The following is a 19,731-nucleotide window of genomic DNA, read 5'->3' as shown; positions in this document are numbered from 1 at the left end:
CATTCAGAAATCTGCATCGTTTTCACATTCTCTTTAGACAATGATTGTAATAGTTTAGTTTATTTATATTAAAATCCCGTTCTAAATTAACATTAGGGCTATGTTGGCAAGGGATCGTAATTTTGAGCCATGGTCTGACACCTGAGCTGGTTTGGTCTCTTCAGACTTCCGCACCACACCGATAGATTTCAAATGCACCATGCCCTCTTACATGACATTTCTTCGTTTGAATCGGCTCTCGAACCTGGTGGCCTCCGATCTCGAAAACGAGTGTTTAACACCAAGCTACCAAGGTCTCAATGATTGTTATAGAAAACATAGTAGCCAAAATTCTCACATTCATTTTTAGTAATTATAGCGTTGAATTAAATGCAACTGTAAAAACTCTGAATAAAGCAGTCTGATGAAACTTTAGTACTTTGATATGTTTACATTGATTGCTGACATTTTGTGATCTATATCTATACTTATAAAAAAGTTAAATGTGTGCGCGTGCGTGCGTGTGTGTGTGTGTTTTCGGGTTCTACAGGCCAGACTGTTCGAATTACAGCTACCAAATTTGACACGTGTATACTTTGAAGCCGAGAGTGCATCTTGGAGCGAGTTTTTCTTATTTTTCATTAGAATTTTAATGAATTAAAAATTAGGCAAAATTATGGCGTTTTCCCACTATTACTTCCGAAAATATTACAGAGCAATTTTTTTTTTTTACATCATACTGAAGTTCAGAAAAATATTTTCAATGATACTAATGTTTTAACCAACAAATTAAATTTCTAATTTTAATGAATTAAAAAAATAATTCAATCATATTTTCCAACAATTTATTTCTCTCAAAATAAAAATAAAATTTAAGCTGCAAGAGCACATTTCAATTTAATGAGGAAAAAAATTAACTTTTATCAACGCGTTGCCATCATATTGACGAAATATCAAACTAAAAAATAAGTTAACCATCATTCCAATTAAACGTATAAAAATTAAATTTTCAACACTTGCCTGTATGAAATCAAATAAATATGTAACATGATATTTTTGAAAAGTAAATGCAATGAAACGCTTTCTAAGATCTTTTACAATACCTAAATTGCTAATTCAAATAAACAGTTTTATTTAAGGCATATATGGTTTAATATGAACAAGATATCTACTCTAAATGGAGCCCAAAACTAATATGTAAACCTCTAGTAAATAATAAGAACGATTTCTATACCACGTACGTTAGCGTTCTATATATAGACAGATAAAACGCATCTAATATTCCCAAAAAATCAGCTAGTCGCCAAAGGCTGATAGTAAATAATAAATGTCCATCAATAGCAGCATTTTTCGCACTTTATCGTACTAAAATGTAGATGGAGTGTGTGTAATCACATAACTCAGCCGAATCACATTCAAAGAAATACAAGAGATCGATGTTGGATCATCGATTTATGCGTCCTTCCCAAAAAGCTCTTTCCCTTTGGAACACAGTTTATCTAGGCATTTTTTCCCATCCATTTCTACCCTCAGCACTTTAACACGCCATCAAAAACGAATCAGGAGTGAAAAGAAATACGTTTCTGCCTCGGTGAGTGAGTTAAAAAGAAAGAAGGAAAAATATGTCCCGAGGTCCCAAAGGCTCTTCACGAGAGAGGGGCTGATAGGAAGGAAATCTCACCGATTCTTCGGTTCGTTTTTCGATCCAGCAGACACGCATGCAAAAATCAGCTGACGCAATGGAGTCGAAATGCAAATTGAGCACGAGTTCTATCGTATTCATGACTTGACAAGTCCTTTTCTCTTGTTAGAACCTTGTTGTCAGCGTGTCTGGCGGCGTGCTCTCGGCTTTGGGATTTCCAAACAAAAGTCGTGTCTTATTTGTGTCCGAATCAGGCACAGGTGGATAAAGGAGGAAGGGCGGCTGTAAATGAGCTGACATGTATCTTGGAAAAGATATGGGAATGTACTGTTTTATTTCGAGCGTTGTTTGTGAGTTGTTTCTTTTATTCTAAATGCTCGAGGATAATGCCTACAGTTAGGATAATGGAATGGATTAAAGATAAATAGGTTTTTCTAAGGTCGACTTTGAATTAGATTAGATCTATATAGAATAATAGGACTCAAACTTGGGATCAGAGTAGAAAGATAAAACTCTAGTAAATGACAGTGTCGTATGACTAAGAAAACTTTAAACATTAGGAAACAATTATATGTGAAATAATTAATAAATATCGCATTACTCAAGGAAAAACTGTTACTTTCTATTGGTAATTCTAAAACATTTTGTATTTATCTTAATATTTCATATTACTTTGAACAAATATTCAAAAATTTTATTTACAGATAACTAAAGCAAGTTAACCTGTACTACCTTTTATCACTAGTAAACATAAAACTCAGTGACAGTATTATTAAATATGGCGTCTTACAAATTTCCTATTTTTATTTTACATAATAAAATAATTATTCTATTTTCTTGTTATTGCTGTAAACTATTTTGGGTCCACACTTGCTTTGGCCATTGTTATTCTATATTTACCGACAATTTTTAATTTCATATATTTCCAGAAACAATGAATCCGTCATAAATGTTTCTATTCTTTTATTTCAAAATTAATAGATAAATAAAAAAAAAACGCATCGATTGCATTGAGGAATGCAACATATATGCAGTATAAATATTTTTAATGAATTAAATGATGTAATAAAGTAATGAATAACAAAAATATTAATAATAAATATTTATATATCAAATTATAATATTGAATTAATTTTATATTATAATATTAATTTACTAATTCTAATAATATTTATATACCAAATACAGAGTTATTTAAACAGCCAAAGAAATCCTGCTCATACATTTAAATATAATGCACTTTTAGTTCCCTCAATAAAATATGTGTGTACATTTATGTCAGCAATTAAAGCAATCAGTAAATGATTAAAAATATCTTAATGAACTAAAGTTAATATGATTTTAGGAAATTTAAAACTAATTGTATTATAGACTAGAATTGCAAATGAATTCAGAAGTAAAGATATTCTAATGTTCAGGGGTTAAGTCAATTATTATTTCTTTTACGAAAATATGGCAACACAATAGAAAAAAGATTGTATATCATGAATTTATTATATGATAACATACTCTCCTTTGGCGATATGCTGATTGACCAGGATTAATGGCAATTAAAAATTTGAATTAAATATTTTATGTAATCGCTTCCTTAGAAAAATATTTTAAAACACTATTTATATAGACAAATCATGTCATTTTAAACGAGTCACTTTATTGTGTTTTTCAGAGAGATCAGTTAATGATGAAAATTAAGAGAATGACTATTCATTTCCTTTATTTTTCTTCTCTGCCTTTAAAAAAAGAATAACATCAGAGGAAAAAAAATAACAGACTTTAAAAATGATTGCACTTTAATCGTTTTTCACCACTGCTTGGTTTTGAAATCAAACCTTTTAATTGTATGTATAAATAAAAATTTTAAAATTTTCTTTAAAATTTTACATTATTTTTTAAATAATACTAACTTTCAGAATAGAATAAGCTGAATCTTCATAATTTGATCATCAATAACGGAAAAAAAAAAAAAACAGAATAAATGTTAAAGCAACGTTGAAAGCGATTTCAGTTTCATTGTTTGGACAAATATTTCCTCTATTTCATATTTTACAACATATATTATAAAAATGAAATTTATTGTTGGAAACACGGGAAAATTTATTTTAAAAATTAATTAAAAATAGAAAAATAATGGAGGAAACATTGATATAATTAAGAAAAGAATTTTAAAATGATGTAAAAATCATTCCTTTGTTGTGATATTTCAGTAATTATCAAAGAAGAACTTCTGAATTTCAAAATATAATAAATTAAATTTTCTAAAATTAAACCAATGGATACATTTCAATTTCCAAAACAAAATGTGCCAAATTTTATATTTCTTCTCTCCATACAGCTCCAACACAAGCACGTATTTATTATCAGTACAAATAGATACACAGATTAATTTTTCTCTGCACATTTCAAAATATCAATATAAATTTCTTCTAAGGATCTCTAAAGTATGTAACATCTAATCCAACTGAGACTTATTACTATTAAAACATCAATGAGTGTAAAAAATAAAAAAAATAATATCGGATCTTATCTTATTTTTTTTTCTATCTTCTCTTCAGAGTATACACACACACATTCACATGGTACCGTTTTTAATTCATTTTCCTTATTTTGATTATTTAATACTTTTATAAGTATATTTACATATAATCTTTTCCATGTGTTTTTCTCATTCAATATTAAACAATTAGAAAAGGGTTATTATATTTTATTCCTTTATTTAAGTCGATTTATATGTCTGTTAATTCTATTATTATTTTATTCCATTGCTTAAGACATTTTTTTTATTTTACATTATTTGATTCTTTGAGTTAATTATCTCTTGCTCAGGCGGGGTGTTTCTAGATTATAAGTATATACATTTATTAAATTATGGTACCGCGAGAAATAATTTATATATTTTTCTATTTTTTGTACATGCGTATATGATATGGTTAATGCAATCAATCCGTTAGCTTGAATAATAATCACTCAATGTCCTAAATATATTAATCACTTTACTGGCAATTATTCATATTAAGCGGCTAATTGCATTGATTCTAATATACATACATCATATGTGTTCAGGATTGTAAGCTGGAATTCGCCAAATTGGTGGGTTATAAAATTTAGAATGATATTAATGGATATATCCTCTTATTATATCAAACTACAAAAACGTTTTAATCTGGAACCTATTGAGAATATATCACAATTCTTTTTGTAGATAAAATTTGCTTATCCCCAGTAGAAAATACATACTGTGCACTATTGTGTATTAAACTTTATTCACAATATTATAGAAGGTTACATAATATTATGCAATTTGCTGTTACCTGTGATAGGAAATAATTTTAAAATGTCAATAATAATTGATGATGCATGAAATTTAAGCGAAATTTAGATATATAGTCAACGAATTATTTGAAATATGTTCAATTGAGATGGTTTCTTAACTGCCTTGAAACAGGAAATCTGAAATAAGTCTGAGAAGAATACTCTGATAATTTCAGAAAACTGATAATTTTTATTCAGTGATAATGTAGTCACTAATCACAGTGTAATTATACTCTTTTTCAACTTCAAAAGTAGAAGATGTATTCAAATTAACAGAGAGGTGCAAATGTTGTTCATATATTTTTCAGTCAACTAATGCCAAAAATTACATGCTCTGCTTCATTCCATTACATGCTCCATTTAAGTGACATTTTTAAAAAGAAAGATTTTACATTTAAACAAATACAAATAATTGAGATGTTTCTTAAAACAGGAGAGGCGAAGTCACAAGTTTGTTATTTTGAAAACTAAGTGAATCTTTATGTTAATGTTTAAGATATTTTATTTCAGTTAATCGAATCATTAATTCACCTTTTTCTAAATTACTTTTTACTGTATTTTTATATGTCAACTCAGTAATTCTGCTTCCCCAATAAAGATTAACATATTATTCTTTGAAGTCTTTCGAAAAGAATACTAGAAGAAATAAAACTGAAAACGATTCTTTACACTTGAATTATACACTTTTTAATGGCATTTTTCTGTGTCCACATGAATTGTTTCCGCAGTATGGCTATGTCAAGATCGAATTCCTTATGGTTTACTTCACTCGGAACTAAAATGTCAATCTACTTCAAAAGCGGTAAAAATTAAAAAAAAGAAATAAAGATAGGAATTTATGAACCATAAAGTTGAAATCATAATTACATTTTTATAGTGGCATTACTCACTCTGCTAGTGTTCGTTACGTTTTAGAAAGATGGAATCTACCATTTTTTGACAAATTCATCCTTTTTGAAGAATATTTTTTCATAAAAGAAATAAAACTTTATATGAATTCATATCTTTTTATTTGCTAGTAGCACTAATATAAATTGTTTTCGATGTTTACAAAAGTCTGAAATCAAAAATTAATGCAAATATTTTGCTGTTTACTTTCTTAGCAATATAGTTAACACGCCATGATGAAATATTATTTCTAATTTTGAAATAAAGAAATATGATTGAAATTTTTTTAAAGTCATTAATCTGATGGGTATTTTGAAGTCATTATTCTGAGAATAGTATTCTCAAAATAAATTTACAAAAAGAAAAAATAATTATCCTTGAATTCAGCTTAGGTACATATATTTTTATTATTTCTATCTAAGAAAAATCCTATATCGTTGATAATATTATGAGTATAATGTTTTCAGTAATATTCTGAAATATTTCTGGTATTTAAAAAATTATTAAATTATAAGAATTAACATTATTAAATTATAAGAATAAACATTAAAATTATTATATTATAAGAATTAAGTCATTCACATCTTCCCACTTTAGAGAAAACTCTTTTGTTCAGATTTTCAGAATTAATTTCTAAACTTGTTAAAGTGAGGAATTCTATTTGATTTATTTTCTGAATCTGAACGTTGAAAATATAATCTGTACAATAGAGGATAAAGAAATTTATATGAGGAAACTTATTGAGATACTTTGATTGAATTCTCTATGCTGGATTTTTAAAATAATTGCCTTTAAAAATATCTTAATATTCATTTTTCTTAGTTTTAACCAAAATATGGTCTAAAATTATGATTTGAGCTATACTTTTTCTTTCAAATATAATCTTATTTTATTTTTATTGATAATATATTTATTTAATTTAAATATTTATAATAACTGAAAATCATGCTAAGTGCAAACAGAAAACAATTCTTTATGGTAAGAGAGCGCATTATATAATAAGAATTATTCAACATGGTTGAGAAAATTCCTTAGTTTAGCCGTTGATAAAAAAAGCATAAATAATAAATAAAATGAATAAAAATTATTTATTGTAGTATGATTAATTACAAATCATTAACAACTACTTTATGGTATACTAGCTTGATGTATTTGAAATAGTACAAATTTAAATCAGATATCATATATTTAGGAATAATTCAATTTATAATAGTCACATTAGTATGTAAGAAAACTAAATGAATGTATTTTGTTTCACAACAGGAGTTTTCAAATTTTTCTAGAAAAATTTCATGCTTTCAAAAAATATATTTTAATAATGAATAATAATAAACTCACCTGCCACGAAATGCGAATTGATGAAGAATCTAAAGGTATGGCTTTCACATGACGTGGAGGACTTCTAGGAGCTAAAAGAAAAACAATTAAATAATTGAATTTCTTTATTAACGACACATTTTAAGAAATATTACATGTGGAACATCATATCATACATTAAACTTCAATTAAGTTTAATTTTTTTCTGTTCCTATTTACACATTATAAATATATACTAAAAAATATTGTTTGATGACAGAACAAGCACACCGAGTTTTTAAAGGTTGGAACTTTTTGTATATCTTATTATGTTTGAGATGGCTGCATTTCATTTTTCCAAACTTTTATGATGAATGATTCATTTTGTTTTCCTTTTTTTTTTTAAATAAAAGATACTGCCAATGAATTTTTTAAAGGTTGACAGCAATTTGCTGCTTCTATAACTCTTTTGCAACAGGAAATTTGGACACACAAACTTAGCCAGTTTGCAGTAATAGCTCAATTAAATTGAAATATGATGCATTTTATAACTTGGGTAACTTTACGTCAGCTTTTATGAAAAAAGAAGGAAGTACCTTGTTTGAGAATTTCTTGCCCTTTACGATTATAATATATATCCTTTATAAGGTTTTATTTAGAAATTAGAATAATTTCCGAATAGCTAATACCAACTAGCTAATTCCAAAATTGGAATTGAAATTATGTCTTTTTTTTTATTTATTGAAACAAAGTAGATGTTCTAAATCTTCTCTAGAAAAATAATCTATTCTTTCACTACACATTTATTTGAAACGAATTTTGTATTTGAAGAGCATTAAATTTTTTGAAAATGTGAAGGCAGTAGCTTGTACGGAAGAATTTTTGTATTTCTCATTATTCAGAATATATATTGCTGCATGATACTGAGAAAACTTATCTAATTAGAATTACAAGAAGATGGAAGTATACATTCAAACAAATATGGAAGGTTCTGATATGCACCCAAAGGGTTAAATTATACATTATAAATGTAACTAAAATACATTTCGATAAAATTAGGATCAATTGTACCTTATATTGAGAATCATTCTTTTAGAGGAATAATTTATATTGGTAATTAAAATATCTTTATTAGAAAGAATAATATGTATCTGAATCAATTTTGTAAATTTCATCTTTTTTTAAATTACTTCCAGATAGTAAAACAATTTCTGTAAGTAGATAATAAAGCTTAACAGGATTACACTTCATTACAAAATAAAATTATATCCCACAGTATAAGTTAGAAGTATAACTGTTTGCATCAATTGAATAATGCAGTAGTATAAATATATTTGTGATGTCCAAATCACTTATAAATGAAAGTACTGATGTAAATGAAAGAAACAAATACTTGTTCTAACTAAAAATGCGTCTTTAAATCTCGTATTTAATCAAGAGATAAATAATATTACAGCTGCACTTAAAGAAAAAAAATCTTTTTTTTAGATAAGTCAATTCTAAAAACTGATATTTGTTACTACCACAGAGCAAAAGTGTAAAAATTATCCCAAATATTAATCACAAAGTTGAGTTTAACTTCCTCTTACCACATCAATGTCCGGAGTCAACATATTATTCGCTTTTACATTTAAGCAATTTTTATTTATTTGAGGAAGACTTTAAATATCTTTACCACATATTGCATCCAAAAATGTTATTAAAAATTCTTGGAAAAACATGTAATTATGCTTAACACAAACTAAGCCTGTTAACACTAGCAAATAAATCTCAAATGACAGACAAAATCAACTTCATTTGTGTCGGTAGTAGAACAATAGGATCTGTGGGCAGATTCATTGCAAGTTAGAGCAATCCAGTAAAATGCATTAATTAATAAAATACATTATTTTTTGCAAGTGTATCAAACTGGATGTACTCAGTTTGGAAAGTATTCTAAAGTAATTAAATATTTCATCATAATTATTAAATTACTTATTAGCGTCATTACCTAGTAGTAATAGTAATTTGTTGAAAGATTCGCTGCAATGAAGATGTGCTTGACAAAATATATTTATTGCTAAAATTTAACATTTTTTTGTTAGCGTTTGGGGAAATGAATGATGCACTTCATCATCCCACTAGCTCCCTCTAACTGTGTTCTCCTGTATCTTCCCACCTTAGCAAACCCTCCTCATGCCTCTTTTCATGACCTCGAATCCTTGCTCTTAGATGACCATATGACCTCTAGCTGTCTTCTCTCTATATATCTTCCCACCTTAGCAAACCCTCATCATGCCTCTTTTCCTGACCTCGAACCCTTGTCCTTAGATGACCATATGACCTCTAGCTGTCTTCTCTCTATATCTTCCCACCTTAGCAAACCCTCACCATGCCTCTTTTCATGACCTCGAACCCTTACCCTTAGATGACCATATGACCTTGAACCAATCTGAAGGAGGAGCGTGATAAGAAACATAATATCAAAGTTCAAACCTAGAAACAATGTGAAATGATTTCAGGATAGTGAAGATTTCCTTAGATCAAAGACCATAATAATTTGTTTCTTCATTATCACTAAGCTAACTGCTTTTCAAGCAGTTTCATACTTTACATCAAATTCCATGGATTTATGTTCTTTGCCAAACATGCTTTTGATTTCGTGACGTCGTTTTATTTCATTTTGAAGAAGCAAGCATATGTACAAGCGATGAGCACACAGAGCGACACAGAAAAGGAATGAGGAAAAAGCTCTTTGACATTTTATCCCTGATCTTATATAACCTATGAATTTGATAGGGAAAATATTTCTTTACAGTGCTAATGTATTATGAGATTTCAATAGGGATTTTCGTTACACGCGTGGACAAGGCAGAGGAAACACAGGGAGAATTTAAAAAAGAATTTGCCTGATCAGCGGTATTTTATCTCTTCACGCGCAGTGTGGGAAAGTTAGATTTTAGTTGATTCAACAATTTAACAAAGCTTCTCTTGAATTAATTAAGTAGAGACAGTGGAATTGGATCACGAAATAAGAGTATATTTTAGAATGAAGTTACTATGGGCTAAATTAAGATAAAATCTTGAAAATTAATTAAATTGAATTTAGTGTTCAGATATCATAACATATATATAGTTGCATTGTGTACCGAACAGTTTTTGAAGCAATATATTGTGTGTTGAATCTAAATTTTATAGTTCATATCTTCAGTAAATCATTCCATATATACCTATCAAACTGAATCGGAATTTTAGTTGTTTGGAGAGCTCAGGAATATGCTGATATGAAAAGAAAGAGAAAATGTTTTGAATCATACTTATGTTTATTATTTAATGTAACTAAATAATAAAATTATCAAGCTGCCTGTTGATATCATTATCCATCAATAATAAGACTTGTATAATCATATTTTCTGCAAGATGAATACTCGTGGAAAGACGCATTCATTATTATTATAATTCTTGCTAATGGGCCAAGTCATCACTGATTTTAGAATTTTTTACAACTGAGCTATTTTTATTTATCACTAAATAAATACTATTATTAAATTGAAGTTCCGTTTTCAATAGTGACATCATATTCGACATAATGATAATTTATAAATGCAATATAATAAAAAATATTTCTTGAGTGATTTTTTTTATGTTCCATATATCGATAAATAATGTTGTTTGGAATATTTCATTTTCGATGTAATACGACAAAAATATGAAATATTTATAGTTATTCAGTTACAAAATCGAATAACAAAAATACGAGCAAATAAGATATATCTATTTCTAGAATTCATTCAAATTTAACGAGAAAATCCATGATATATGTTTCTTCTATTTGATTTGGAAAAACCATGTATTCGAAAAACGTTCATAGAGAATATCCTTCAAAAGTTTTCAAATATTTGTGCTCAAATATTCATACAAGAAAATGGAAAGAAGATTAAGCCTTCCAGGCTAGACATCCCTTACGTATTTTCAATTTTCCAAGAAAAATTGTCTCATAAAATATCTGAATATTTACCCTACAGCATAATACCTTCTAGAAGAAGCACGTAATACTCTAAAGATAAAGGATAGTCCACGATTATTTTCTTTCCATCAATTTTATTTAGGCCAATCTCGAAATTTTTTGTCGAATGGCTATTAAACAGGTATTGAAAAAACATTATACAAATTGTTATGTTCTTTACGTGGTCTGAAAGATAAAATGAGATCCAGGCGCTGTTGAGCTTTGAAGATAATGATAATTTATTTTTTAGTGCTAAATAAAATGATATTTGAAAATTTAAAATAATAGTACACGAGAATAAGAAAAAAATATATATATTTTATTTTCTTCCGCACAAAGTATAAAAAGAGAAAGTGTTATAATCATAAAAATAATTCGTCCTTAAAATTCTGGTAACTCATGATTCAAACATCTTCTTCAAACAACTAAAAAGGATATATATTTTTTAATTATGGCATTGGTGCCTGTTTTACTGCCTATTTGGATATGATAGCTAAAATTTCTTGAGATAAATGAATGAAATTTGGTTTCTGATAACTTTAAATGTATAGATATCTGTCAAATTCCAGATAGAATCCATCTATAAAAATTTTGTTTGTCTATCCAGGTATATCTGAGCAAAATAACTTTAAAAATCATATAAAGAGTAAAATAGATTAAAATTAGGAATTGTTTTTATCATCTTACTAATGAATGTTTATCAAATATTGAAACATTTCCATTTTGGATTTAACTATCTCTTGCTCTATATATTCGATTGCATGTAAATAAAATAATTCTAAAACGCAAAGATTTAGATAAATGAAATATGGTATTAGGTTTTGTTGCTAAATCTGTAGCTCTGTATTAATTCTGGTTTTAATCAATTGAAAATAAGTTCACAATATATACGTTTTTCCCCATTATATTATTAGACACAAAATGGTCATGCGAAGGTGTCCGTTACTTCACAATAGTGTCAAAAGAAGAGAGATTGGCAATCCATTTTCACTCTTCCGCCTTGTCTGATACCCAATGCGTCAGGTAATAAAAAAGCAGCACGTTAAGTCTAGAAATGGTGGTGTGGTATGTTGTCAAGATATTAAGGCAATGAAACATCTGAATATTGGTGAAATTCCTAATTTTACGTAAGGTCTACAATTTTTATACTGGAGGATGCTCCATAATACTTTTGTAAAAGAATATTTTCTTTAATTTCGGAGAGACCATTCCCTGTGTTTAAGATTAGAGACGCAAAAAATAAAAGCTTTCATAGAAATTATAAATTAATAATAGAAAATAACTTGTTTTTATATACCATGCAGTTTAGAAACTAGTTTCTCACTAGCTCCATTAGAAAGATAAATTCTCCATAGGAAGCAAGATACAGTATAAATGGTTATGAGATAATATGGTATTTAGGACTTATTTAAAAGATATAAAATCTTGTTATTTCCTTAATAATTTAATAGAGATCTGAGCCTTTAACTTGACACATTGTATTTAATTAAACAAGCTCAAAATTAAAATATTGGTAATTTTTTTTAAAGTTTGATTTGACAAACTTCACTGTTTTTAAAATTCACTCCTGATTATATAGTAATAATGCAAGAAATATTTTTGAACATAAATAAGTACATTTCATATTATCGCAACGCATGCATATTTAAAATCAATTTCTGAAAGGTTAAAAATGTATTTTGAAAAATAAAAGTAATACTAAAGAGCATATCTTAAATTTTAATAAAAGTAAAGAACAGAAATTTACATAAATAAAGTTGATTTTAACGCAAACTCGTTTTTCAAAAATTATGTTGGAGTAGAAATTATTTTGAAGTAATTTATCTATTTGAAATTATTGAAGAAAGACTAGGAATTTTTTTAATTGAATTTAGTAAAGTTTTAGTTAAATATCTAATTAAAATTTTATAAAATCCTTCTTATTGATATTTGATACTATAGAAATAACTGTATCAAATTGGGCAGCTGTAGTTCCAACGGTTTTCATATAAGATTTAAAACGATTTTTTGCATATGAGTGATGATTCTTATATTTTACATTATACAAATAATATCCAGTCTAAAGCTCTTTCAAGGAAAAAAGTATTTTAATAATTAAATACTAATTTTTAATACATAATTAAAGTAAAATGAAATTTTAAAAGTAAATCTTCCTCAGAAATTACACAGAAATATAAGTTAAATTCATATGTGATTTGATGATAATTAATTTCTTAAATATTCAATTCATTTATTGCCGGCGTCCTGGCATAGGGGTAGCGCGTCTTCCCCGTGATCTGGGCGTCCCGGGTTCGAGTCCCGGTTTGGGCATGGTTGTTCTTCTGCTGTTCTATCTGTGAGATGTGTGAATGTGCCCTCCTGTAAAAAGGGGTTGTGCAAGCGAATGAGTGATGCGTGAGTAGCAAAGTCGTACTCTTGGCCCTAGTTGGCGCTGCTATAAAAAATAAGAGACGTCCCCCTCAGGCTTAAATCACTGTCTTCGTAACAGCGGGCTTGTCAGTGGCAAGTGCCATAAGAAACAAAACAACAAACATTCATTTATTAATGAAGAAAGAATTTTAATTTCTTTTATTTTAATATTTGAAGCATTTTAAGAATAATAATTAAAAGTCATAATAGCCTATTTATAAAATTTCTTTCATTGAAGTTGGATTAAAAGATTGAATAGAAATTGAATATAGAAATATGAATTATATAATTAAAATCCAATTATTTTAATTTGAAATGTCTTCAGAAAAATATTTTATTCTCAGATATTAAAAATAATTATCGCTAAGGCATAGGATTCAAAATATTTCTCAGTTTATATAAATATTAGAACAATTAAATACTAATAAAGAACGCAAATAAAATAAAATACGAATCAAATTTAAAGATCTGAAAATAATCCGGTGCAAACTTCTAATTATTGTTAGTTTTAAAGGAATTTTTAATTTATATAAAATACTGAATGCAATTAATGATGCATTATAATTAAAAAGTATATTAAAGGAAATTGTTGGCATTTTTCGGAAAATTATAAATCTCCAACGTGGATGAATCTTCGTATTTTTGCCTGAAAAAAATCTAAAGTATAAAAATTTCATATTTATTATAAAAATTGTTTATAATGAATAGCTTAACATTCTAAGGCTATTTTTAAAAAAAGAAAAAAAATTACAAAGTTGCTCATTGCAAATAAAAAAAAAGATTAATTTTAATATAGTTAAAATTTTCGATATGAGCTTTTCAAGAAACACGAAAGATATGAGACTGTATAACTTTCCTGATTATGAAGTTTGTACATACGAGTATATAGTGCTAGTGTCCGCCACGAGCAGACATCATACTGAAAGCAGCGAGTATCACAAATCTGATTCATTCTTGCAGTTATGAATCTGTAGTATTGCTTCACTGCGTTATTAGTTTCTGGGTGAAGAACAGAGATTTACAGATATTTTATTGATGGCTGAAAGGATGCCACGTTAACGATCTTTCTACTTTGATGACAAATTTAGCGATTATTTGAAGTCTTACAATTATGTTGAATGTAAAATTTCAACTATTATTTTTGATTTCCGATAAACAACAAGGTTGTACTTGTTTGTTGGTTTTTTTCTTTTTTTTAACAGCTCTGAAAATTTAGAATATTAATTTAAACATATAAACTTTATATCATCATAAGAATGTATTGAAGAACATTCTAAATCTAAAAAAAAGATTAATTCATTTCAATTTTATGCGCATTCGGTTGAAGAACTTGCTCATTTAGTAAAAACTCGAAGCTATAAAAAATTGCTAACATTTTCTTTTTTCATAATTTTACTTTCATCATATATTGCCATCAAAATTATAGCCTCAGCATTTTCAAAGCAATATATCGGTCTTATTATGTTTATTATTAATATGAGTGTAGAAGAAAAGTATGTCTTTGGGACTCCTGCAGATTTAGTTGAATGTGATTTCCTTGATTTAAATTGACTGATCAATGAATAAGACATATGCAGTTAATTTAAATACATCATGCAAAAAATATCTGAAAATATAAATTTACCCTCTTAAAAATATAAACTTCGTAATAAATATTTAATAAACCAGTAAAATTAATTTCTTTTCTTAATATTTCGTACTTCTAATATTATCAAAGAATAAGGAAATTAAGTAAAGAAAAATAAATTAAGATCAACTTATTTTTAATTCACTTTTTTAATACATCTTAGAATCTTTAGGTAATGGCCTTCTACAAAATTTCATTTTTACAATAATAATTGCGATCTTTATAAAAATATTAGCAACAAGAAATAATGAATTTGAATCTCTATAAAATGGTTGAAAGGCTGAATTATTATACACAAATTCTAAAGTAATCCATATATTTTAAAAAGCAATGTCGGATCATATTATGAGGCGTTTTTTCATTCATGCTCTTTTTTTAAACTCAGATCTTTTCTATTGAAATTCCTTTTTTTAAATGAAAAAAATGCTTTTAGAACTTACTAATATTTACTTATTCCGTATTTCATAATTTTCCTTTTCAGCTAATTACAAATTACAGTGTCTCTACTGAAGTTCAGTTCCATAAAATAAAGCACGGGTAGTAAAAATGTCACTCTATATTCATTAGTTTACTTTAATTTCAAAAGCGATTTTAACATATTTAAAAATGGGAAAATTTAAAAGAAATAATGAACACGATCTTTTAAAATTTCCTCCTTTATTTATTTATTTATTTTACATTTATCTGAATGTTGCCAACAGAATTTATTTCATTCTTTATACTCAAGGTTCGAAACAGCTCAAACATAGCTTAGCACTTCATGAATTATTCAAAATTACGCAGACTGAAAACTGAGGTATTATATAACATAGCACTAAAAATGGAAAAAATGCAATCAAGGCAAAATAGAAAAGCGTAAATCCTCATAAATTCTTAACTTATTTTTATTGAATATTTTAATTTATTCAATTAAAAAATTAAATATTTGTTTAAATAACATTAACAAATGATGAATATACATATTCCTACTTGGTGTGTGTTTTGTAATTCTTTGGTAAAAAGAGTAGTGATAATAAATCAAAGAAATATTTATTAACAGTGAAAAAGTATGCAACTTAAAACCTCATAGTTTAAAAAATAACTGGAATTAAATAAAGAAAAACCAAATTAAAGTATTTAAAGCGAGAGGAAAAAAAGTTTTTTAATATTCTGAATATTTTTTCCATTTCTGAAAGAACAGTTTAATTAATTCTGTTTTCATAGTCATTTTGCATGCAATTTTACTTGCAGAAAAAAACTTAGCTTCATACAGAAAAAGAAATGCAGCAAAAAGAAGCAGACACAAAAAAAAAGTTAACCCTCTGTACCACTTTTTTTTCTAACGCTTTTATTTTTTTCATACCATTTATCTCCATAAAGAGAAAAAGGAGAGGCTTAATTGATTTAATTCATCAAAAAATTTTACGACCTGCAGCTTTTAAAGAATTAATTATCCGTTCCATCTTTTGCTGTAAAATCTCAAGCAAAATCTTTCTTCCTATTTTTATTCATTCCCGAAACAGAGTGGGAAAAAATGTAAACTTGGCTCCTTAATTAATTAATTTTGTCGTTCTCTCTCTGAGCAGCATAACCGGCAGGCATCGTGTCTCATTTTAATCATCCTTTTCATGTATGTTTAAGAATATCGACATCCCCAGGCTCAATAATAATTATAATAACATTCACTAGATGAAAAACAATGCATAATTCATTACTCAGCGACAAAATTTGTCCTGTTTAATTAATCGTAACAGGAGGCAATTAAAATTGAAAGTTACAATGCTCCTTGTCTTTTGGGTATGCACTTATTGCAGCCAAAGATGAGCTTTTGCATTAATCAGTTTGCAGCCGTGATTAGCTCTTCTATAATTGATGGGAGAAAATCATTTCAGGAATTTAACAGCTATGAATATCAATTGCGCTGGGAAGGCTCTTTCCCTTTTTCCAATGAAATGAAATGCCATTTCAAGTATGCAATGCAAATGAGCACTTAAGTGGAAAACTACAATTTAAATACCCAATTCAGAATATTCAAGACCTAGTATTTTAAACGGAACATACGAACGCTTCTGGTAGTAAAAAGCAATTATAGATGAATATCCAGAAATACTTCTAATTTCCGTTGTATTATCAAAGTTTTAAATTTGAAAAAAAAATAATTTTAGAAGATTTTGCATAATTAAGCCAGTTTAATTTGTTTGTCGTTAAAATTTAAGAAATTTCTCCGAAAGATGTATCATTTGGTATATATTTTTTTTTTCATTTTTTATCTTAAAGCTATTTATCATTTAATATTAAAACTAAATTGTTGTCAATATGCTATAAAATATTTTACTAACATCTGTAAAGGCACTAGTTTCAATATATCTTATAATTTGTTGTGGTTGACCTATTAGATTTGAGCTAACATATCTTACTTGCACTGAGTACAGAGATGGAAGAAAATGAATCATTTACAGAATATTTTTTCCAGACCATTTTTTTTTTTTTTTTTACATATTTAAACCTCAATTTTTTCTCTCTTCTGATTGCATAACTACTTATTTTTCGAAAATTCGCCGATCTATTGATGCGAATAAAAATCAACAAAATACTAGAAATGTTTATCACTTTGCCTAATTTTTGTATTGAAATAAAACTTTTTTAAATAACTTGATTTTTTTACAAATTAAAAAAGAAAAGATTATTCAATGCTCATACGATTCACGGGTACGATGATTGCTAATTATTATAGAATTTTAATCATTATATCTGTATTTAAAGTACCAGAAAGTTGTGGAAGTAATATTTTACATTTATTAGAAGACTTTTACAATGCGAAAAATTCAATAACACTGTTTAAATTCTACTGAGAAGTAAAGATGCTTCTTTAGTAAATGAAAAAAAAAAATCAAATGCAATTATTTTTACAAAAAATAATCTTTCAACAAATTACGGTCAGCTTCTAAAGAAATTATCTTTTGTAATTTTTTTTTTGAAATATTAAAATTCCTAAGAAAGGGCAATACTAAGCAGATACATATGCTAAGTAAAATTAAGTTGTTTTTATCCTGCTTCCCCCAGCTTTTTCTGCTGTCCGAATGGAGTTCAGTTGTTTTCTTCTTTCTCTTCAACATAACATCATATTAGCAACATAATAAAGGAGAAAGAAAATATTTAACTCCAAGATGACATATTACTCGAGAAAAAAAGAAACAGCGCAATTTCTTTCGGGGGATGGGGAAGGGAGAGAAGCAAGATGAAAACATCTCGTACCCTTTCTCAACATTTCTACTAAAGGTCATGCTTATTTTCTATTGATACAGTAATATGATATTTGAAAGATCACATTTCCCAGATTGAATTACATTTGTAGAAGATCTAGATTTAATCACCTGATAGTCCAATTTTCTCTGTATTATATCAAGATAAACAGTATCATATACCACATTACTTGTACATTATATTTCATCCAATAATATGTTTTCTTCGCCATTTCATGTAATAGCCCTGTTACTAAATGTTTCGTTTTGAGTGATAATTTCTTCCATTACTGGCAAATAAATTTAGTTTTCTCTAATAAGTAACATTAAACGTAGCTACAATAATTTCGATTTAGTAAATGCATTCACTTAGAAGTATCATGTTTTTCTAAAACATTGCACATACTTTTTAGTTTAAATTCGTTTAATTCAATTTTTATTGGTATCTTATATTTTCTCGGAATAAAGTAAAATAGTAACTATATTAAATTTGAAGATTTACTTTAACGCAGTATTATGATGCAATATGAAATTATTTACTATATAAAATTATAATTTAAGTATATTATCAAATTTTATATATATATATATATTCCAATTCTTATATATTACTTTTTTACTGTGTTAGAAAATTGAAATTATTTCCATGCAAAAGCAACATAAATTCTAACTAAAAATTTCTTCATTAGATAAATATATGGACAAAACATTTCAGACTTTTATACAGACTTTTAACATCTCGAATACAAATATAATTATTTCGATACAATATCAAATTATTTATTATTTCAAATTATAATTATAATTTGAATTACATATATTATGAAATTATAATTTTTTTATTGTGTTGGAAAATTGGAACTATTTCCATACAAAGGCAACAAAATTTTAACTCAAAATTTCTTCATTATGTAGCAACATAAATATATGGGCAAAACATTTAAGACTTTTAAAATCTCAAATACAGATATAATTATTAATGAAAATTGGCATTTATATAATAAACAAATATCAAATCTGTTTGTAAAAGCAACGGATATAGATTATTGCAAAATAATTTTCGTTTAGTTGTAAAGAATTTAAGCATTTAAAGTAGTCGCCTTATTTGCAAATACATTACACAAGATAAGATTTCAATTTCTTTCCATTATTTTCTCGCTCGACTCATAAAAGGACTATTCGCTTGGAATATTTAAGACTTTGCATCCCAGTTAAGCATATTTTGCCGCAGCTGGGATACACCCGCAGTCTTATCTCAGGTTTTCAGCCGTCTTTACGTAAACAACTTTAAGCAAGGACTTTAATGTTTTTAAAAGTTTGAAAACTGAGGAGTATGGGATGTGGAATTCAGAATTTGAAGTATCTCCATTTTGTG

At 27.1% G+C, this 19,731-nt stretch overlaps 1 protein-coding gene across 5 annotated transcripts in view; it reads right to left on the bottom strand.

The window, feature by feature from the left end:
• The window catches only part of LOC129981957 (cell adhesion molecule Dscam2-like), a 545,016-nt gene that overhangs the window by 127,247 nt on the left and 398,038 nt on the right, over nt 1-19,731 (bottom strand). For all 5 annotated transcript variants that reach the window (XR_008785388.1, XM_056093028.1, XM_056093030.1 and 2 more), the window contains one exon: nt 7,157-7,227. Coding sequence is in view for 4 of the 5 variants with exons in the window: in XM_056093028.1 (XP_055949003.1) it covers nt 7,157-7,227 (71 nt within the window). In the remaining variant the exon portion in view is untranslated. The remainder of the gene's footprint in view (nt 1-7,156; nt 7,228-19,731) is intronic.

This window comes from Argiope bruennichi, chromosome 8, assembly GCF_947563725.1.
Source record: "Argiope bruennichi chromosome 8, qqArgBrue1.1, whole genome shotgun sequence".
Lineage (NCBI taxonomy): Eukaryota > Metazoa > Arthropoda > Arachnida > Araneae > Araneidae > Argiope > Argiope bruennichi.
This window is presented reverse-complemented; position numbering and strand designations above follow the sequence as displayed.